We start from the raw sequence: 21,841 nt of genomic DNA on the forward strand, positions 1-21,841 counted from the left end.
CCCACACACCTAGAAAAGAAACGGTCAGACAAGCCAGGAGGGGAAATGGCGCGTTGTCAATAGCAAGTCTACGTCAGTGATAGAGCTCTTACATCATATTTCTGCATATAATAAGGAGAGTTTTATTGAATAGTAGTTTTTAATTTAATTTTTTAGAGTAGAATCTATTTAATTGATTCTCTAAAATAAACTAGATATTAAAAGTAAAAAAATAATTTTTATGATTTACTTTTCACATAGAACTATTCTTTCTATAGAATTTATCTTAAAAAATTATTTTTCTTAGAAAATTACTTCCTCCGAAAAATTTAGATCAGAATTTTTTTTTTATCAAACATGACTAACCAGAAATGGGATTGACATTACAAGCGTTCCCAACCACGATCAACCAACACATAGACAAAGCGGTGGCCATTTTCCAAATGCCAAACTCCATGCCGAGCACGGGAGTTAGCCAATTAGGTCAAAGATAATTGACACCAAACTCCATCGCAAATGCTATTTCTCTCTCTCTCTCTCTTGAAAATGAATGCGGATCTCGTCAGGTTACGACTTACTAGTACGACCATTTTCTTTATCCTTTTAAAGGAAAAATGTCCGCTCTAGATGGGATTATAATTTGTCCGGCCGTCACCGTTGTCATTTTGTCAATATAGGCAGCATTGGCTTCATTAATTGAAGAGGAAACCAATGAAATGACAGTGGATTTTGTCGGTATAGGCAGCATTGGCTTAATTAATTGAAGAGGAACCCAATGAAATGACAGTGGATTTAGTAGTACTGCTCCATTAGTCCAGGTTTTAGTTCAACCAACGTGGTGGCGGAGGTTAGTATGGCTGGAGTTTTTTTAAAGCCAGTAATATATGTAGACACATATATATTCAAGTCTTCACCACGTACGTATTCACCCAGTGTATATTAAAAATCAGATATATAGAGTTTAGAGATTAATAAAATGATTATATGTACTGGTTTTCAACATATACGAGTATTAAAAAATCCATCTTAATAAGATAAGGAACAAAACTAAGATTTAATTGCTGATAGATACGGATACAGCCAAACCATCGAAAGCCTTGGTTCTCAACATATCTGGAGTTAAGCCCGCGTACAAAAACGCGGAGCCCAGTCCAATACGCTACTGTAGCACGTACAATGAGAACATAACGACAGGGAAATGATGCAAACTAGTACTAACGAGGTTTGGCAGGTTCTGTTTGCTGGATGATTGGCGATTGCTCGTGCAGACGTGCACCTTACCTCATGTCTTAGAATTCCCAGCATCATTTACTCTTTCTGTCGTTTGATTGTGAGCATGGTTTGAATTACGGAGAACGGATATACGAAGATAAGAACTACAATGTTACTTTCTGTAACATTCTAAAATTGTAGGAAAAGTTAGAAGCCGTCGTTTTCAGTTTTCGATGTTTAGTTGCTCTCACCGAAGAAGAAAAGAGAAATATTTGAAGCAAAACTGCAATAGTGGATTTAAAAAAAAATAAAAAAAAACTTTAACGTGAGAATTATTGAGCCAACCTGAATTTATGTCGGTTAACCCAGCCCCTCCCCAAATATCGAGGCGTCCCTCCCTTATTTTCCCTTCACCCGATTAAAACCCTAGCTAAGATTGGTTTTCCTCTATTATGCCCCCTCTTTCCCCTTTGTTGTGGTGCCTCCCTGCCATACCCTAGAGCTGTTGCTACTTCTAAAATCCGACCAAGAAGAGGAGGAGGAAGGGAAGGACAACAAGAAAAGGAGAAAAAGATGAGAGGAAGTGAGGATTAAGGTTGAGGATTTTGAGGTTTGCTTACTGTGGTGCCCTAAGTATCAATCCACCTGCTGTTTTTCATGTTTTGTTGGTATTTATGGTTGGTAGTTCTTGGTTTGAGAGGATATATTGAGTGGATTTGTGGTTTGATGTCGAATTGTTTGTTCTATGTGTAGGCAGATTGAGTGTTTTTATTGTTGAGGTTTTGGGGTCTTAGATTATTTTTCCTGTGTAAGAGATCAACTAGACAGTTGTAGTTAATTGTGAAATCTAACTGTTGTATGAATTTTATAATTTTTTTTTGCCTATGCGGTTTAGGAGATTTTGCTATATGAAGTTGTATGTATGTCATGTTGTCGTTAGAAAGTTCAGTATATTTTAGAGTTTAAATAGGTCATATTAATGATATTTTATGTAAATCCAAATTATATAAAAGTTGAAGCTTGTGTTATGATCTATATGTCCACAAAATTTTAGAATTTTTTGTTGAGTATTTTTGGAAATAATCAGTTTTTAGTGGTTGTTGATTGAAATTAATGATAATTTTTCAGAGCTACGTTGATGGGTCATTTAGGAGACCTTATAGGCATGAAAAAAATTATGTCTCTACAATAAAAGTTGCAGCCCTCGTTCTAAAGTTTTTGAAAATATATTTATTTATTGTCTTATCTGTGGTAGAAAAATAGATATGAAAAAGATAAGTACTGCTGCTCCTGTCGAGCGTTTGCATGTGTGCTGTTTTCTGTCGGTTTTGCTTGATTGAGGGTTTTGAGCGTAGGAACGTTTTGTATTATGTATTTGCATGTTATGAGGAGTGTTGGTGTTGAGATATGGTTATGTTTAGGTGGTGGTGCTTTGTCTCACACTTGAAGTTCATCGTTATCGTTGGTTGAAGGCAAGTAAACGTAGCTACGTGTTGCTACTGTTTTGATTTGTTATTTTCATCACCTATATATTTGTTTTAGAACCATGATAAATTTAAATATGATCTGAGCTTTGTGCTATTCTTTACATTTAAGTATGCTTAATTATTACTTATGTCTATCTTTATATTGCTACTATTATTGCCGAACTATATTATTGTTTGACTTGATAATGAAATTAAAGTATTATTGGTGGTATACTTTAATACAATTACAACATATTTATACCATGCACATTTGTATTTGCATATGCATTGGAAGATCACGACCGTACCGATATACATCGTACGTTGCCTGAGGAGCGGTGTGATGTAAAAGAAGACATGCTATTGCATTTATATGTATTCATAGAAGTTAATAATATTCATATGTTATTGTGGATATAAAGTTATACCTGTGGTTGTGACCTTTATTCGAGGTTATTCTTTAATATTGTCGATGCTATCGTAACCTGCTTTATGTTTTGAGAAGTTCTATATTAAATCGATGCTTAATCAACTTGTGGTTTAAATACTTTGTCAAAACAAGTTTGCTTGTTGAGATTTTCAATCTCACCATTGCATTACTCTTTCGAGGTACTTGATGCATGTTATGAAGGGATGTGAATGTAGCAGCACATTTTGCACTTTATGTCTATATCTTTTATCATTGTGCTGTAATAATAAATAAAGTTTAGTCCTCAGAGTCGTACGATTGAAACTTAAAGTATGGTGATGATGTTAAACTTAATATTTTACTCTTATTCTTATTAGGATGATTTTATCTGCTAATGTGATATTCTGTATACTTATTTATCTACGTTATCGATTCCATGATAATTAAATTTATAAGTAGATGTTGCTGTTTTTTCTTTCCTACAACAAGCTATGTTTTATGGCACTAAGGTGTTAACACTTTCGCCCTTGAAGATACTCGTATAAAGTATAATTTTGTTACTATCTAATAAGACAGTGTTGAAAAAAAAGATTACGGACACATCTTAGGTACCGAGTATAAGAGGACACATGGAGCACTAGTTCATTGCGAATAAAACCAAAATGAAATGTAAAACACCATAAGGCGGCATGCACCATGGACGTAAGTTAGTAGAGCCTGCAGATGCAAAGTCTCCTGAATCAGACTGTAGTAGTATTAACCGGTAGTTCTCCGGTTATGATGTTTCCAAGCGGACAAGGTTTTCGCCTTCGTCTCCGTTTGGTCTACGTGACCCTTTCTGACGTGGACCTATCAGCTGAGCTGGAGAAACAGCTCAGGCAAATCACCCTCCACTAGTTTCATCGCTGGCGACGAAGACCGAGAGGAGGAGCCCAACTCAGCCGTGCTGCTCGATCCGATCCTCTGCCGTGCCGTCCGGCAACAGGAGGAGGCGGTCAAAGTAAAAGCAACGAGCCATGGCAGTACACAGCCACTAATAATCAATCGTCTAAAGAATCCAAACCAATTAATAAACTAATCTGGATTCCTTGGATGCAGCAGTGCAGGAGCAGTATTGGTACTAGGCAGGTTAGGTCTTCACGTCGGCAGGATAAACTAAACAAATACCAGTAGTAATATCGTTAATTATCGCCTCCCGTCGCTAATGACCCGGTAATGATGACGACGACGACGAGGAGGAAACGCTGGGCGGAGGAGGGGCTGCGAGGCAAGGCACGAGACAACAGGGCGTCCTCCTCCTCCATGTGCGTGTCCGCGGAGCACGTCAAGCCAGACGCCGCGGAATAGTTTAATCGCGGGATTAGGCAGCGGATTAGCCGATCAGTTAACTAATCTGGCCGGGACGGGGTGGGGATGCCGAGACGATGCTACTGTTGGATGGCTGAGGAGTAGTTTAATCGGGTCCCCGGCGACGGGAGCAGAGCACGCATGCCGTCCGATGCAGCGACAGTGCCGCGCGCGGCCGGCCCGAGTCCATCGCCGTCAGACACCACACCACCACCCGCCACTTTCTGTTCCTTCCACACCGCAATTATTGCTCCTTTCTCCGTGAAGGGTAGCACCCCTAATTAACTAGCAGCGCTAACCCATGCGATCAAGTTGTTAATCTCTCGGCTCCCACTGTGCTGTAGCGTTGGTGATGGTGCGCCCGCACGCGAGCTCAGCTGAGCTGCCTTTTGTTTTCGCATCGCCATTATGCGCTAATTATCAAGATCAAAGGGGAAGCACTGACCGCATATCATTGTCGCCTTTGTGCTTCTATAATTTGCAGGTATAAAGCTCCGTGTTTATCGTCTATAAACATGGGGCCCACCAACCTAGCTTATATAGATAGAACTAGTAAGCTTTCAGCAAGATGAGTATGAACAAAGTGTCCTTGTTAATGCTCCATTTATGCCATCAGCGTAGCTAAGCTCGGCTCCCTCTTTTCGCCCAGAAGAAGAAATTGGCGGGTACGTGTTGGACTTTGGCGCGAGGCAGGCAATTTTTTTTTATTTCCGTTCAGGGTCTTGTTCTGCCTTGCCTTTTATGAGCCGCGATAAAACACCCCTTCCTTGCTTAACACTTCCAAATCAAGCTGTGCTTTGCTTGGCCGAAAATCCAACCCCCCTATTTTTATTTTGTACCCATCACCGGCTTTAATTCCACCCTCGGTATAGAAAAGAAAAGTAGAAAACCAATTCTCTGAACTAACCCATCACCCGATAGAAAAAAGCGAGACTTAGCGCACTAGCAATTAGTCCATTTGCAAGAAAAAAAAATGCCGCGAAAGGGAGTGCCACTGTCGCAAAAATAGAACGGCCAAGGTCTCTCAAGTCTTCCCCGTCCATTTCCACCACGGCAAAATATCTCATGTCCGTGCAAAGAGTAATAATATTAATTTTAGGTTGGTAATTTAAAAAATGTGACGTGCTGATCTCATAGGTAGCTTCTTGCTGTTAATTTCACGTGTAACGATTAACATGTGCTTATAGCAGAAATAACCTTGTAAAACCGCTAAAATTTTCCAGCGCTTGACTGATACTAGGAGTACTAGAAAAATATATCCTCGTATCCTTTTTCTCCGAAAAGATGAAAAAAAAAACAGAAGTGCAGAGCAGATCAGCAGAGCACCCGTCGTCGCTCCCATTGCTGCAGGCAGCCGCCAAACACTGACCCAACCCCGCACGCCCCGGTCCCACACTGTTCCGCCGAACCGGGTTCAACCGCCCGGACCCGACCCGACCCAGCCGGTGGTCCTCACCCGCCCATCACCGTCAAGCCGGGACACGAGAGAACGGGAAGAGCGTGAGGGAAAGGCAACGCGGTCGGGTCACCACCGGCTCGGCTTCTTTTTGTCCGAACGCCACCGCTCTTGCCTCGCGTTTGCTCGCCTGCCTCTCCATCTCCCTCTCTCTCCTCCCGCTCTCTCGCCTGCCTAGAGAGAGAGAGAGAGAGAGAGGGCCTCTAGGCTCGTGGCCGTGTCTCTCTCTACTCCCTACAAAGAGACCACCACCAAGTCCGGCTACCCCATCTCCTCCTCTCCCCCCTCCTCCCCACAGAACATTTCTCGACGACTACTGCTGCCTGCCCTTTTCCACCTGCCTTCCTCCCACCGCTGCCTTCTAGGGTTCCCCTCCCCCGCCGCCGCCGCCCGATCCGAGGCAGATGCCGCCCGCAGCCATGGCGCCGCCGCCGCCCCAGCCCACGTCTTCCTCAGGTACGCGCGCGCCTCAGCCGGCCAGATCCGGTCAGCCTCGGCGGTTTCTCGGTTCCCTCTCTTTGTGTTGTTCGTCTCTCCTAGTTAGGCTCGTGTTGTCGTGCTGATGGGTGCGTGGGGGCTGATGTGTTCCGGCAGGGGATCCTCTCTACCCGGAGCTCTGGCGCGCGTGCGCCGGCCCGCTCGTCACCGTCCCGCGCGTCGACGACCTCGTCTTCTACTTTCCACAGGGGCACATAGAGCAGGTAGCCGCCGCTCCCTCCTCCGCTTCCGTTGCTCTGTTTCGGGTGCTGATTTGCTGCTTTTGGGGCTTTTAGGTGGAGGCGTCTATGAACCAGGTCGCCGGAAACCAGATGCGCCTCTACGATCTCCCCTCTAAGCTGCTCTGCCGCGTCATCAACGTCGAGCTCAAGGTTCCTCCTCGTTTCGCTCTGCTTTTGCCCTCTTTTGCTGTCCAATTATCCTTTTTCCCTGCGTCTTAAGGTGAATTCGATGCGGTTGTTCACTTGTTCTGCGAATTTTAACAGGCGGAAACAGACACCGACGAGGTTTACGCGCAGATCATGCTCATGCCAGAGCCCGAGGTAAGCTCTTCACTTAAGCGATTTATTTTTGGACGGATTTCGGGATTTTTTTGGGTACGAGGACATGCTTAAAGAAGCTCGGTTCGTTCATGAAGCAAAACGAGATCGCGGTGGACAAGGCGAGTCCTGGGGCGAGCGCCACGCCGCCGAGGCCAGCAGTCAGATCCTTCTGCAAGACGCTCACCGCCTCCGATACCAGCACACACGGTGGCTTCTCCGTGCTGCGCCGCCACGCTGATGAGTGCCTCCCTCCCCTGGTGTGTATTCTCATTCCCTCGAGGATTTTTAGCAGGAGAGAAACCTACGCTTCTGCTGCTGATTCGTCGTTCTTGGTCAGCTGATTTTTTTGGTTTCTTTGGCAGGACATGACACAGTCGCCTCCCACACAGGAGCTGGTGGCGAAGGATCTGCATGGCATGGAGTGGCGCTTCCGCCACATCTTTCGCGGTAATTTGGGTTCCTCCTTGCTGTGATGAACCCATCTTTCACACTAATGCATGCTTTGTTATTTGGGACTCATCGATTTGTTGGGCCATAACTTTTTGAACTCTGGGTTATGTTAGATTTAGTCATTATCTGTTGATTAGCTTAACCATCAGTTTCGTTGCGATGCATGGTATCTGTCAATTAATCGGAAAGCATGTTTTCGTACTTGATGTTGAGGATTGTTTATTGTGTACGAAATTGTCAGGGCAACCTAGGAGGCATCTCCTTCAGAGCGGTTGGAGTGTGTTTGTCAGTTCCAAAAGGCTTGTTGCTGGGGACGCCTTCATTTTCCTCAGGTTTGTTGTTGTTTCCTGCCTACCAGCATAGCCATTCCCCAATCCAATGCTTAAATTTCTGTTGTGCCCCATGCAGAGGAGAGAATGGTGAGCTTCGAGTTGGTGTTAGGCGGGCTATGAGACAACTGTCTAATGTGCCTTCTTCAGTCATATCTAGCCAAAGCATGCACCTTGGAGTCCTTGCAACTGCGTGGCATGCTATCAACACGAAAACCATGTTCACTGTGTACTACAAACCTAGGTATGTTGACATGTCTGCAATAAACCTAACTCATTTTGGAGATGTTACATACTGATTTATGTAGTTGTTTATTACGTGACCTTCAATTAGTTCTCATTAGAGCCAAGTAAACCTGTGTCTGATCTCTAAACATCAATGTTAGGACGAGTCCTTCTGAGTTCATCATACCATATGATCAATATATGGAGTCAGTAAAAAACAATTATTCCATTGGGATGAGATTCAGGATGAGGTTTGAAGGGGAAGAGGCGCCAGAGCAGAGGTAACTACCTTCGCCTCCTTGTATCTTTGTAGTTTTATGTCACCTGATCCCCTCATTGGCGCTAGTTATTATCTGCAGTTATTCCAAGTGAATTTGTGACATGTTGTTTTGTCATGTAGGTTTACTGGTACAATAGTTGGCTGTGAAAATCTTGACCCACTATGGCCTGAATCCAGCTGGAGATACTTGAAGGTAACTGTTTGTTTAATATTGCCACTATGGTGTAGAAGTCATGTGCTTACGGAGGACTGCTTCTGAATTCTAGGTGCGTTGGGATGAGCCTTCTACTATCCCACGTCCAGATAGGGTCTCTCCTTGGAAGATCGAGCCTGCTTCCTCACCTCCTGTTAACCCCCTTCCCCTTTCTAGAGTCAAACGACCTAGACAAAATGCTCCACCGCCTTCTCCTGAATCATCTATTCTTATGAAAGAAGGTAAGTTTATAAAATACTTCGAGTTTCAAGAGTAAGGGTGATAATAATATGACCAGACTAATGCTTTTTAAATTATCTGTGCCATTTGCAGGTGCAACTAAGATTGATATCGATTCTGCTCAGACACAACATAATCAAAACTCGGTCTTGCAAGGTCAAGAGCAGATGACCTTGAGGAACAACCTGACTGAAAGTAATGACTATGATGCCACTGTTCAGAAGCCTATGATGTGGTCTCCAACCCCCAATAGAAAAAACCATACCCTAACTTTTCAGCAGAGATCCTCTATGGATAATTGGATGCAGTTGGGAAGGCGTGAAACTGACTTCAAGGACACCCGAGATTCCCAGAGGTTCTATATGCAAGCTTTTGATGACAATCATAACCATCTTAATTCTTTCAAGAATCAGCTTCAGGATCAGAGCTCAGCCCACCACTTTGTGGACCCATACTTCTGTATGCCTCCACAACCTTCTTTGACTGTTGAATCAAGCACAAGGACGCACACAGCAACCAATAAGTTGCGTTTCTGGGGCGAACAGAATACTGTCTACGGTACTTCAAGTGACCAACCACAAGGTTTGAGCTTTGGACAAAATCCATCGAGTTGGTTAAATCAACCATTTGGCCAGGTTGAACAGCCTCGGGTGGTCAGACCTCATGCATCAGTTGCTCCATTTGATGTAGAAAAAACAAGAGACGGCAGTGGTTTTAAGATTTTTGGGTTCAAAGTTGATACAACCAGTGCACCTCCAATTCCTTTGAGCTCTCCAATGGCAGCGACACATGAGCCTGTGGTACAAACTCAACTGCCGGTATCATTGAATCATTTGCAACCTTTGCAAACTGATTGCTTACCTGAGGTGTCTGTAAGCACTGCTGGGACAGCAACTGAGAATGAGAAAAGCATTCAGCAAGGTCTGCAAAGTTCAAAAGATTTTCAAAGCAAGTCCCAGAGTGCCTCAACAAGGAGTTGCACAAAGGTATTGGCTTTTTGTATCTGTTTGTGACCATGTACTGGTCTGCACTTGTATTTCAAGCAGCGTATTCCGACTGGAGCATAGGTTATTCAATTTGTTGAGTGTTTGGGAATGCATTACCCAGTTATTGGCTCATTCTGTTATTGAAGCGAAATGTATTTAGGCCTGTTTAGATATGGAATATTGCTATAGAAATATTTGAATCCTGGGATTTGAATTATGAACACCCCCCCCCCCCGGGTGCAAACAGGCCCTTAAGTATTCCTTCTTTTGGTTGTTACAGAAAATCTGCAAAAGATCATTTGACTTTGATGTACTTCCTAGGTTGCCTAAAATTAGATTTGATAGATCAAAGTTTTCCAATTGCTTTGCGGTAACATTGGTGGTGTTGATTCTTATTGTTAAAAACAAAGAAGTCACTGACATTTGACATGCTTGATGACACAGATCTTTTCCCTTTGTGCATGAATCTCTTTATGTGTCCATTTTTTATTGTCATGATCAAATAATAGTCTATTCAGTCTATGGAAGACTGCACCTAGTTTTTACCGTAGTTCTTGTGTTTGCTATGCCTATGTTTTTCTGGATGCCTGTCCTCTTTACATTGCACTTTCAATGGTATTTCCAGGTTCATAAGCAAGGAGTGGCGCTAGGCAGATCCGTGGATCTCTCTAAGTTCACTGACTACAACGAACTTAAAGCAGAACTAGATAAGATGTTTGAATTTGAGGGTGAATTGGTTTCTGCTAACAAAAACTGGCAGATTGTCTATACTGACAATGAGGGTGATATGATGCTTGTGGGAGATGACCCATGGGAGTAAGTCTTTATCTTAGTGCTTGCCCGATATGCATCTGAGCTTTCCTTCCAGCACTGACACCAGTTCATTATTTTATGAGCAGAGAGTTCAGCAGCATAGTGCGCAAGATCTATATTTACACGAAGGAAGAGGTCCAGAAAATGAACTCAAAATCATCTAAGCCAAGAAAGGATGAACCTTTAGCAGCTGGTGAAGGATGTGCGGCCACAAACGAGTAGACTCATCTGCCTGCGGCAAGCATTTTAGATAACTAGGTATGTCCGTTAAGTTGCTTCGTTAGTATTATATTCTCTACTAATGATGACTGAGTTTCAACAAAACTAAATAAATAAATCGAAACAGTAAGAAAGATGGTATGTTTGGTAGATTGTCTTGATAACTAGGTTATGTTGGAATAATGTGCCATGTTAGGATATTTGCAGCAAGCCTGCAACTGATAATTATAGTTCTGGGCTCCCAAACACATGCGCACTGCACACAGAAAACAACTGGTTTTAAATAATCCTACTGGTTTAGTTGAAGCCATTTTGTTGGGATGATAACTATTCTGTCCTGGTGGTTAATGCATTTGTACAGTCAGCATCTATTAGGCTTAGCTCTTCCCCTGTGCCTTTGCAGCGAACCATCAATTCTTGATCTACAAGCTTGGTCACATGATGTTGTTCGTTATGAGAAGTAGCACCGAGAGGTACTCATCTTTCAGTTGTTGCTTTTGGCGTTTGTGCAGGTTGTGTGAAGGCGACGATGCTTGTGCCGTGTCCCAGCCAAGTAACACCTGAAATCTTTTTGCTTGTCTGTTGCAGCCCTTGGGATTTTGTAGGAAATGTAGACTTGTCTATTCGCTTCACCGCAGTTTGCTCTTGGCAGAAAGATTCAAGGCCATTATTATTATTGTTCTTATTATTGCCCCCTCCTGATTTGCTCTCCATTCTCATGTAAATATTTATGAATCCAGTCTTCACCCAGTAGCAGCGGTAGCAGTACCTTGTATTAACCAGCTATTCCCGGTATCAGCCTTTTAATTTCTGTAAGCTATAGCCTTGTAGCTTGAGGTGAAGGGATGGCAGACAATGGTATATGTATGCCTGATCTTACTGAATGTACTATAGTTATAGAGGACCTGGACACCTTGCTGGCCAGTTGTGATGCCTTGTTTGCGAATGTGTTGCGGTGGTGAGCCATGTATGAGTGGAGGATGGTGGGGCACTTGCTTCCCTTATCTCCTGGCTGGGTGATGCAGTGCCAGTGCCAGTGGAGGGATGGCTCTTGTTTTGTTAATGAAAGAAACAATGGAAGTGGTGGTGGTGGAGGAGGTGCTGGGCTTTTACAGGGGAGAAGGGTAAGGGGAAGCTGAACAAATAAAGGTGTGGTCGACGCTGATCCTGGCTCCTGTCTCCCCTCCCGTGGAAAACAGTGTGCCGTCTCCATGGAAAGCCTATTTATTTGCTTTCCACTTGGCGCAGCGTGCCGCTCTCTTCTTTGACTCGTCCGCTCACTTGCCACGTTTGCAATTGCAGTTCTCCAGTTGCTGTATTGCTAGGAGGATGCATGCACCTGCGTGGTTTTGTGCTGATCCTGACCTGTGGTGCGAAGACTCGCTGCCAGCCTCAAAGCTTTATGCTCCTTGGACCTGGGCAGAAGAGAAGAGAAGTAGTACTAGGATTCCCTGCTAGTGCCAACCGCATAGATAACGTGTCTGCAAAGAAACCGCGCTTTTGATACGCGCGAGTCTCTTTCGTGCGCCGGAGGTCGAAACGTGGCGGCGAGATTCCCTGCACCCACCAGCTCCGGATATGCTTAAGGTGTGGTTCGTATTGGAGCGTCCCTGCCGCTGCCACGTGTGGTACTAGTACAACACGATCAGTGCCACTAGAGGCGACAGTGTGCCGTGCCGAGCCAGCACGATGCTTTGACTGGACTTCACGTTTTTTCTTCAAAAGAACTCGAAAAAGAGAGAGGATTTGTTGATTCGCATCAACAGGTTTGACTGGATCTGGACATCGCGGTTGATGGATGATGATTCGGTGCGATCTGGTACGGCTCGGGTTTGGTTCTCGCTGCCGAGAACGCAGGGGAGCTATCATTGCACCCAGTGTAGTATTCTACTACGGCGGTACTGCCCCTGTGTCTCTGCCTGCCTGTACCGCTGCCCTGGTCTGTCACGACTATAGTAGTTTAGGCATCATGGGATGACACTGGACCCTTGTAGGGCATCAAATTTAGCGTTCGAAAATCCTATGAAAACATTAAAAAAAAATCTACAATCATATAATACATCATATTCTAAGATTTAATCTCTAAAAAAGTCGATGATCGCTATCCTCATCTCTAAAGACAAATATATCTTTTCAATAGATCAAATAGACGAAAAAAATGAAAATTAAAAGCCATAACAAATAAAAAAATTTGTTTCATAAGATAATAAATAAAGAATCGTCTTATCTTCTGACGATAAATAAATAAGAAATTTTCTAACAAAACAAAGGTCGCTCTACCCGTGGTTGCAGCCGACCTCGTCCACACGGACGGACGCGTCGATAGCTCCACTGCCTCCAGCCCTCCACACCTCACCTGTCTTGCGGGGCGGTTCACTACTGACCTCGTTTTTCTCATGCTAGGAAGACTACTCGAGGACCAAGGCTATGAAGTAGTAGTAGGAGAAGCACTAGCAGTCTAGCACTAGTGTGGTTATGCATGCTCGGACTTTGATGTGAGTCTCCCCTTTGCACATTCGTTGACAAGACAACACGGGTTCACTCTACCTACAGCAGCAGCACATCTCTGACGCAAACAAACACTTTGCATGCACGACGAGACCAGACCACCCATCGTTTTCATCATGGGAACCAAAAGAACGCGATTCCGGTCTCAGATGGTGTGTTGCTAGTGGCCATTGCAGGACAGGACGTGTGATCACAGCCACACTATTCAACAGCTTGACCGGATCACTTGCATCTGAAACTGCCATGTACACAACCATAACACATACTCGATACTCCTGCCTGCCTGCCTGCATGCGTACATCACAGGTTTGCCAGCGCTCCAAGCCATCTTGTGCACAATCACTGTTCATTAATGTATGCACAAGTTGTGCACGGTCACAGTTCATTGTGATCTATCGTAGTTCGTAAGATCATAGGCGGTCATTCATTCACTGGGGAGCTAGTATTCATCCGAGTAGGCAACAAGAAAACATAATCTGAAAGAGTCATTCACTGGGGAGCTGAAATTTGCAGATATAAAATGTTGTTCATGCACGAGGATCAAGCGGCCGACGGGAAGTAGCAAGTTGGAGCCGATGCTGCATAATGTGCTGGAGACGGCAACCCATATATTGATCAACTCACGAGCAAATTTTCAGCCTCAGCTTCTGTCAGGACATCATCCTCGAAGAATGCCTGATGAAGAGCTTTTATGCATGCCTTTGCCTCGCTGTCATGAACTATCAGCGAAATATTAACCTGTTCAAGATCAACACACGACAATTGTTGGAACCGAAACCTGCACACAACAAAGGAACAAGAGAGGAAAACCGTCGACAGCAGGTACCTTCGATGCCCCTTGTGAGATCATTTGGACATTGACCCCGCTTTTCCTCAACACGCGGAAGGCCTTAAGATTTATTAGATGGTTAGTATGAGTCTGTGGCTCTCCAGTGAAAAAGAGCCAAAGGGAGAACTATGAAGAAACATTCCTTAAAAATGCAGGAACCACTATACCTTTTCTAGTATAAGGGATGATCGTTTCACATTCCCAATGAGTGAAATAATTGCCCTCTGCTGAAGTAGATGAACAACTGCAATTTTCTCAAGCTCTTCGACTACATGGTCAAGTTCCTAGAAATCGGTGACAAAACCAAGTTCTTAGAAAGCGATGAAAAAAAAATCTTTCTCAGTTAAGCCACTTCATGCACCCAAGCCATAAGAAGAAGGAACTACATAATGTTTTCTAATGGCAATGCCAAAGCACAAACTATCAACTCATTTTAAAAGCATTACTCTTTGTACTTGTACCGTGGTAGTTTTCCTTAGGAAGGCACACAATCCAGTCAGAGTACAGTTAGTTGACATTTAGTATGTCGAAGGAAGAACTTACCTGCTGAATAAGTTCCCTGCTCCAGATCTTTGATGGATCAAGTGACACAGAAATGCTAACTTCACTAGTAGCAACACAATCCACAGATATGCCTAGGTCTTCAAATATAGAAAAGACCTGCTCGAGATCATACAGACAGCAATCAGAATCATGAAATGTGAAGTAAAAATAACGGCTCAGTGCTCAATGTACCTTTGCCAGAAAACCAAACTGACCAAGCATCCGAGTGCTCGCTATATCCAACATAGTGACATTTGACTTCAGCACTATACTAGTTAGCACAACCTAGTAGTCAAAAGTGAATCAATACCTTGGGAACCAAACAGTTACCATGTGAGAATATACTTCGAGTAATCTGCTACAGACCTTATCCATCTCTCTTTGTTTAGTAATAAGGGTGCCTGGAGCTTTGGGGTTGTACGAATTCTTAACCCTAACGGGTATATCACCTTCTCTAGCAGGTCTCATTGATTGCGGATGCAAAACCTGTTTTGAAGCACAACAATCCACCATAATGATCAGTGAACCCAAATTTCTCGTTTATATCCGGCATAGAAATAACTAAAATTGACACAGTGAGCTATATGTATAATTCACAATGATTAGTAATGAAAATGTACATCAACACTCAATATATAGCTTCCCCCTTAAAAAATAAACACTCAATATATAGCTTCCCCCTTAAAAAATAAACACTCAATATATAGCCAAAGAAGAAAAAAGGAACATAAGTTACGATGGTCGATGGAATCCATTCAGTTTATCTTTTAAACTTTTGGTAATGCAGAGTGTGTAGCTGCAAAAGTGATTTATGATAATCAGAAGTATGGAAGTGAATGATGCATTTATTCATTCTGTAAAGGATTTTGACCATTAAATACATGGATTCTGAGTCCTTAGAAACTGCAATGAACATGAATTATCCTGTGTCAACTATCGTTGCAGTTAAGTTGCAGAATCCTCTTCTTAGCTCAAACAAATTGTTGCTTGTCAACTAATCACAGCTCATTTATAAAATCCTGCTCTTGAACAATCTTAGAAACTCAAAAATTTGTAGGAAAAAGTTCTTATACGCTCAAAATGACTGCATACCTGGGCACCAAAATAAGCGAGTTCCGTGGCCTCTTCAAATGTCAAGTGTGGGACAGTCTTTGCATTTGGGTAGATATTTGGATCACAAGTCAGTACACCATCAACATCCTTCCATACCTATCACAGGCAATAATGTTCATTCAGACCAAACAGGTAATTAGCGGGGACAAGAAATGATTTCCATGACACACCATGATAAGTAAAAACTAAACTACCACCTGAATTTGTTATTCTCAGAAAGAAAAATACAGTTCATTTATTATCTATTAGACTAAACATGGACCTGAATTTCTCGCAATCCCAAGGCTTTACCAATGGTTGTAGCAGTCAAGTCACTGCCACCTCGGCCTAAAGTAGTAACAGCGCCTGATTTCCAGCCCTGCAAGTGATGACAATTGCAATGAATAAATAAGTTTCTCCACAAGTGAAAGCACATTTGTTGATGAGATACCTTCCCAAGAAACCCAGTAACTACAGGTATTGCTGGATCCCGAATCCAGTCTCCATGCAGTCTCTTCGCAACAGCAGGATAAGTTGCTTCCAAGATATCCGCATTACCAAAATCATCTGTTGTTATGAAACCAATATCAAAGGCGTCATACTGCACAAGAGTTCAAAAGAAGAAGAAGAAAAGAATCAATAACCGACCCGAGCTCACATCATGATGTAATGTAGAAGAAGTTGTATCGATAGGCGATTTGCAGCCAGACTAGCTAACTTTTTGGGCCCCTGGACCAAATCAAGACGTTTGTGTCAGGAAGCCCAGACAAAAACCTATCTTCATACTATGATATTACCTTCAAACTATATTCAATCATATAGTTGTACACTTATATGGCAATACCAAATCAATCACATTAGTTTCCAGTTCCACCTTAAAAGCGAAATGCTGAAGAAAAGCAGAGTGCAATTAACAATACGAATTTAGAATTTGAAGTACAGGTGAAATCGAGAATTCAGTTCATACTTATCAGATTTTTAAGACCTCACACCATAGGGCGGAATACTATTGCAAGTTCATGCGAATTCACTCTGCAAATAAAATAAATGTCAAGAAGTACCTGCTGTGCTTTGACACCAATTTTGTTTAAATAAGCAGCAAAAATCCGTGTGGACATGCATTCTCCAAATGAAACAAGGTAGTCTCTGGTCCGAAGTGTCAGCTCTTTCATCATAGCAATACCTTTCAAGAGCTGCTCCAGTTCCTCCAGCATGGCTACGAGTTTCATCCACAGAGAAACAGAATCTTGTTATATCAGGGTAAAAAAAAAACGGAGGAAAAGGTTACTAAAGTTAGTGGGGTTACAATGTATTACAGTTCCTGGCAATCCAAATTCATCCAGTGTCCTGGTTTGACAGTCAATAAGTTGTCATTAAATGAAATTATCAAAACTGACAAACTGCTCAACTAATAAATCGTTCGGAAAGTAGGCACACGTAATATGCAGATCTTTGATCATGCTCCACTCTTCGATTTCAGAAACACGGATCACTCCACATCCCACTGCCTTCTCGCCAGCCTAAAAATAGGACCACATAGACCATGTATTACAGCATAAACATCACACGACGATCAAAATGCCTTCAAGTCCCCTTTGTGCTCAAAGATCTATGCTACAAGTACAACATCCAATCCAAGATTCAGTTTTAGTTAAATTTAGCCTTGTCTATAGCCATAGCTGATGCACCGCTGCAGCAAAACATGGACAAAGCTGAACTTTTCCACGCAGCATATATTAAAGACTAGAGTTTCTTGATTAGATGCAATCCAGATAACGATAAAAGGTGAAACCTTTACTTTAGGTGATTGAAGGTTCTTCTTGATGCACTCAAACAGTGAATTATCAAGACAAAGGGAACAGCAAACTTTTTGGTAAAGCAAATAAAGATTGCACAGAGCTAGAATCTAGAGAGGAATCAATCAAGAACAGTAAGAAGCGTTCAGTACGAGGAGCAGGAGGTTGGTGGTCTTCCCCATGGCAGAGAGGACGACGACGGGGCGCTCCTCGGGGAACGCGAGGATGAGGCCGGCCACCTCCTCCATCCTCGCCGCCGACGACACCGACGACCCCCCGAACTTCATTACCACGCTCAGCTGGTCCCCCGATTCCACCTCGGAACCTCCAAGAACAGAAGCGCCGAGGACGCCGTCGCCGTCGTCCCCTTTCTTGGCGCGACGGCGGGTGGAATCAGCGACCACCATTGCCAATCCCCCGCCACCGCGAGCCCCAGTCCGGGAACAGACGCGCACCACTCCTCCAGCACTCGCCGGAGGTCTCGACGGGACGAGGCGGCGCGGTGCGGCCGCCGATCGCAGCGCGGTCGCCATCTTTACCCTCCTCCTCTTCTCCTTTGTTCGGCGGGTAGACTGCCTGCTGCGGCCTGCGGCTCGTTCACTGCCGTGGAAGTGAAAGCGACCTTTCATTTTACGTAATGTGGCAGTCAAAGCGGAATCCTCAGCGGAGCTGCGACTTGAAAAGGATGGAATCCATCTCCTGGACGCCTTGAGGGCCGTATGATTTAGCTCAGATGACTGAGATTGAAGCAAATGAGAAATAACAAATATCCGTCGAAAACTTCGTGACTCCTGAATTATCCTTTTTATCTCGTCCATTGATACCTCGATCGGGTGGTTCCAAACCACGTGTGCCAATATTCTCAGGGATTGGTTTTCGATTGAAAGGGCAAAAATATACATATTGTTCCTGGCATTTAAATGGGGAAAATGACTAGGCCTACCACGACCAGATTGGATAAATGTGCTTAAAGTTTCAACCGTTAGCCCTGCGGCTGCACTGTAAATCTGGCTGTGGTCTGGGAGGGACATGGCAGAAGGCAAGAACTGCATCCTGCTCCTGCAGGTTGGAGGCAGGGATCACTGAATCAGACTAGGGAGGCAACCAATCCCATTCCCAACTAATCCTTCATAATTTATCAGCTATCAGCCAATGCATTTAGGTGTCTCATTACCAGTCATGCACATGGTGTAGCCGTGTAGGATTCATTCAACAACAGTCATGGCTTCACTGGCAGCAAAACAGTTTGCATAGATAACAAGAGGCCAGAGAATTCAATTCAATTGGATCAAGGACCAGTCAGGCTCTGATGTTTTGCTATCCCATTCAGCTAGACTGCTTGTCACAATCATTGCTCGACGGCTTGGCGCAGAAGAGGAAGATGAATCTTTGTACATCATCTCTGATCGACAGCATGGAATGAAAAAAAAGGAAGAAAAAAGGCACTGAGTTGATAACTTGATATATCTCATCATCAGATTGTTCAACACACAACGAAGATACTATAACACCACAGAATCAGAGAGAAAATAGACAGTACACGAAAGAAAATCCACAATTACATCATCACTAATTAGTCATGTCCCTATATAGATGGCGAGCCTCATCTCATCACTTGCCCCAGAAACTGATAAACAGCATAGGTATGCCACTTCCTAATCAAATCGCTAGGGAAGGGTCATCCTGTCGATCCCGTTTTCGGACTAGCTACATTTCATTCTGAAGACCAGCAGAGTGCATCAGTACCGCCTTAATTTCTTCAGGCACAAGTCCAGGGCCATCCCCGCATTGCTGGATGACAGAATCAGATATGTAACGTTAGGTTTTGGTTGAATCTAACAGAAGAAGAAATGATGATGATGTGGTCACCACAAACCTCAGCTCGGAAAACATCCATTGCAAACCCATTGAAACAGCTGATGACTGCCTGCTCGATGTCGAGACCAAGGCTGTCAAGAGCCGTCATTGTGGACAGCAGGATGCCTGGCCTACGCGCGCAGAACATGTGGATATTGACTGCATGCCCTTCTCTCATCCTGACTTCAACCTGAACAAACAAGAGAGGTGCATCTGACTCAGTGTTACATAGATTGTTACCGTTGTATGGATGAGATTGCTCACACCATTCACAGAAAGAAAAAAAGATGAACATGTGCACGGAAGTAATAGGGATTGTAGAATATTCAGTGTACGGATATTGAGCATAAAACAGGCTTAAGTATCACATAAGTACATAACTAAATGTGGTTCCTGACTTAACATTCATAATCAAAATCGTACTAACCGTGGCTTGTTGTCCCCTAGGGCTAGGGAATGAAGCTGGGCAAAGTTCCTCCTTGATGTGGCCAGGAAATGTCTGCAATGTGGGTGTTGATGGATGGAAGCTAGCTGATGTTGGTCCAACAAGCGAGGAGCTAGGAGCAGACTCAATTTCATTGTGAAGATCATTGATCCTTTGTAGGAGTTCCTTCAGGTACTCAATTGCATCACCAAGGATAGAAGCCCTATCCATCTGTCACAGGAGAAGAAAACTGCTGATGAGCTAATCAACTACAGGAGACTGAGTTAAACATGACCGTGTTTGCTGTTACACTAAAAAATGGATTGCATCGTAAACGATGCCAAGTTGTTATGCTGCAACTTGTTAAACATTACAATAACTATACTTCAAGTCTTTCTATATTGTTTAAAACCCATCTTGATGACTGTGAGGAAAGTAAGTTGATGACTACAGTCTACTGAACATTGGCTATCATGCCGAAACATCCAAGTGCTGGACTTTCGCAAGGAAACTGACGATAGTTGAAGACAAAGCCACCAACACAAAAAACTATCATACCATTTTTGGATGGAACTGATATGGTGAATCATTGCTAGCGGATGATAGTATGTGGTTGTTGATAAAACATAAGGGAAAGAAAAAAAATCTTCACTATTTTGCAAGCTATTGGTTGATCCATCGCTTTCACGACGTCTTGTTCATAGCACTGTTTTAATCTTGCACCATCGAATGTGGGCATTTCTCATAATTAAAGATCCCAATAAGTAGTCTCAAGAAGCAACAAAATGAAAGGTTCTAAGAAAAAACATTTCAAATACTAGTTCATGACTGAAAATTACCATGACTATTTTGACTAGACGGTCAAACAATCGCCAAAGAGTTGAAAAAAGAATTCCTTTTGGTATTAAAATCACATGATCAAAATTTGCAATTTAGCATAAGGAGTAAACAAAAGGATATGGACTTGTGGATACGATTAGTCGGAAAACATGGCTTACGACACACGAGCATTGTCCGGCAATAGATCTGATGCAAAAGAACAGTAGCATGCGCCATAGATGATAGATCTAACAAAAAAGGAGTGCCTTTTGGGATCTAAAAGTTGCCAATTCAGAAAATCATCACCGAAATTCACACCTACTGAGGTGACAAACTGACAGTATCATGATAAATTCCTATACTAGCAGTATCAGTTAAAAATTCAAACATAGTAAGAGCGATCAATATTATGCAACACAAACGGGAAGTAATGAAACAAGAGATAAATGGGCGAGGCCATCGGTCACCTTGCTGATCTTGGGCACCACCGAGCGCAGCATGTAGAGGCGGTCATTCAGCTTCTTCCGGCGGCGCCGCTCCGCCATGAGGTTCTTGGCCGGCATCCCCTTCTTCTTGCCTCTCCCGTTGCCGCCGCCTCCTCCTCCTTCGCCACCTACCCGGGCCCCCGGGGCCGCGGCATTCTCCAGCGAGGCCGAGACGGCCATGGAGGACGCGTCGACGCTGTGCTCCATCTCGTCGTCGTCGTCGTCCCACCCCATCCCACCGAGGAAGTCCGGGGCCGGCGGCGGCGCCAAGAACTCACCTTTCTGTCCCGCCTGCGCCGGCGCTGGCGGCGGGGGAGCGCCTAGGAACTGCGCGGCGTCGTCGAAGGGGTTGGAGGACGCGAAGTCGTGGAAGGAGGGCAGCGTGGGTGTGGCGGTGGAGGAGGACGGGAAGGCCGCGTGGAGGTCGAAGAGCGCGGCGGGGTCCATGCAGAGGAGCAGCGAGGCAGATGCCGGCGTGGAGAGGATGTCCCTGGGGAAAGGAAAAGCTGGGAAGGAGGCGTTGGCCATCGCGTCCGACGCGAGGTACGCCCAGTCTCCCCCGCCGACTCCCCCTCCCGCGATCTCGTCCAGCTTCGCCGCCGCAGCCGAGTCGTCCATGGCCACCTCCCCTCTGCTCCTTGTCTCTTCACTTTATCCTTCTCTTCTGCGACTCTCTAGTCTGTACTACCACGGTACCACCCCTCTCTCCTATCTCGAAACCCGAGAGAGCTGAAGCCTTTGCTTCCTTCTTATAGGGGAGGGCTCAACACCTTCCAAAAAAGGCCATGAAGATTACTACCTTAATCAAAAGGAAAGAAAAAGGTATGGAGTTTCTTGGAACACC

The 21,841-nt window shown here is 44.0% G+C and overlaps 3 protein-coding genes across 5 annotated transcripts; 1 reads left to right on the top strand and 2 right to left on the bottom strand.

Moving 5' to 3' along the window:
• The first annotated feature begins 5,982 nt into the window (after positions 1 to 5,982).
• LOC133909520 (auxin response factor 4-like) lies at positions 5,983 to 11,550 on the top strand. 3 transcript variants are annotated; one of them, XM_062351984.1, is made up of 15 exons: positions 5,983 to 6,355; positions 6,464 to 6,570; positions 6,643 to 6,738; positions 6,853 to 6,909; positions 7,005 to 7,166; positions 7,272 to 7,356; positions 7,601 to 7,691; positions 7,768 to 7,932; positions 8,075 to 8,194; positions 8,314 to 8,386; positions 8,460 to 8,628; positions 8,720 to 9,612; positions 10,238 to 10,428; positions 10,512 to 10,683; positions 11,048 to 11,550. In XM_062351984.1, the coding sequence occupies exons 1-14, from the start codon at positions 6,274 to 6,276 to the stop codon at positions 10,645 to 10,647; spliced, it is 2,427 nt and encodes an 808-aa protein (XP_062207968.1). In that variant the 5' UTR covers positions 5,983 to 6,273; the 3' UTR covers positions 10,648 to 10,683; positions 11,048 to 11,550. The 3 variants fall into 3 exon arrangements, with proteins under 3 accessions (XP_062207968.1, XP_062207967.1, XP_062207969.1); XM_062351983.1 differs by having other exon boundaries at positions 5,984 to 6,355; positions 11,157 to 11,550; XM_062351985.1 differs by having other exon boundaries at positions 5,984 to 6,325; positions 11,157 to 11,550.
• A 1,931-nt stretch (positions 11,551 to 13,481) lies between these two features.
• On the bottom strand, positions 13,482 to 18,245 carry LOC133909521 (aspartokinase 2, chloroplastic-like). Its single transcript, XM_062351986.1, has 13 exons — positions 17,565 to 18,245; positions 17,054 to 17,136; positions 16,923 to 16,963; positions 16,678 to 16,832; positions 16,068 to 16,217; positions 15,900 to 15,995; positions 15,617 to 15,733; positions 14,891 to 15,010; positions 14,717 to 14,809; positions 14,525 to 14,641; positions 14,149 to 14,265; positions 13,979 to 14,041; positions 13,482 to 13,890 (listed from the first exon to the last, which is right to left on the bottom strand). The coding sequence occupies exons 1-13, from the start codon at positions 18,228 to 18,230 to the stop codon at positions 13,768 to 13,770; spliced, it is 1,941 nt and encodes a 646-aa protein (XP_062207970.1). The 5' UTR covers positions 18,231 to 18,245; the 3' UTR covers positions 13,482 to 13,767.
• Positions 18,246 to 18,858: 613 nt separating this feature from the next.
• On the bottom strand, positions 18,859 to 21,786 carry LOC133909523 (transcription factor ICE1-like). Its single transcript, XM_062351987.1, has 4 exons — positions 20,980 to 21,786; positions 19,697 to 19,924; positions 19,289 to 19,459; positions 18,859 to 19,203 (listed from the first exon to the last, which is right to left on the bottom strand). Exons 1-4 carry the CDS (start codon positions 21,613 to 21,615, stop codon positions 19,120 to 19,122), a joined length of 1,119 nt encoding a protein of 372 aa, XP_062207971.1. The 5' UTR covers positions 21,616 to 21,786; the 3' UTR covers positions 18,859 to 19,119.
• Between the last annotated feature and the right edge of the window lie 55 nt (positions 21,787 to 21,841).

Source organism: Phragmites australis, chromosome 2 (assembly GCF_958298935.1).
Source record: "Phragmites australis chromosome 2, lpPhrAust1.1, whole genome shotgun sequence".
Lineage (NCBI taxonomy): Eukaryota > Viridiplantae > Streptophyta > Magnoliopsida > Poales > Poaceae > Phragmites > Phragmites australis.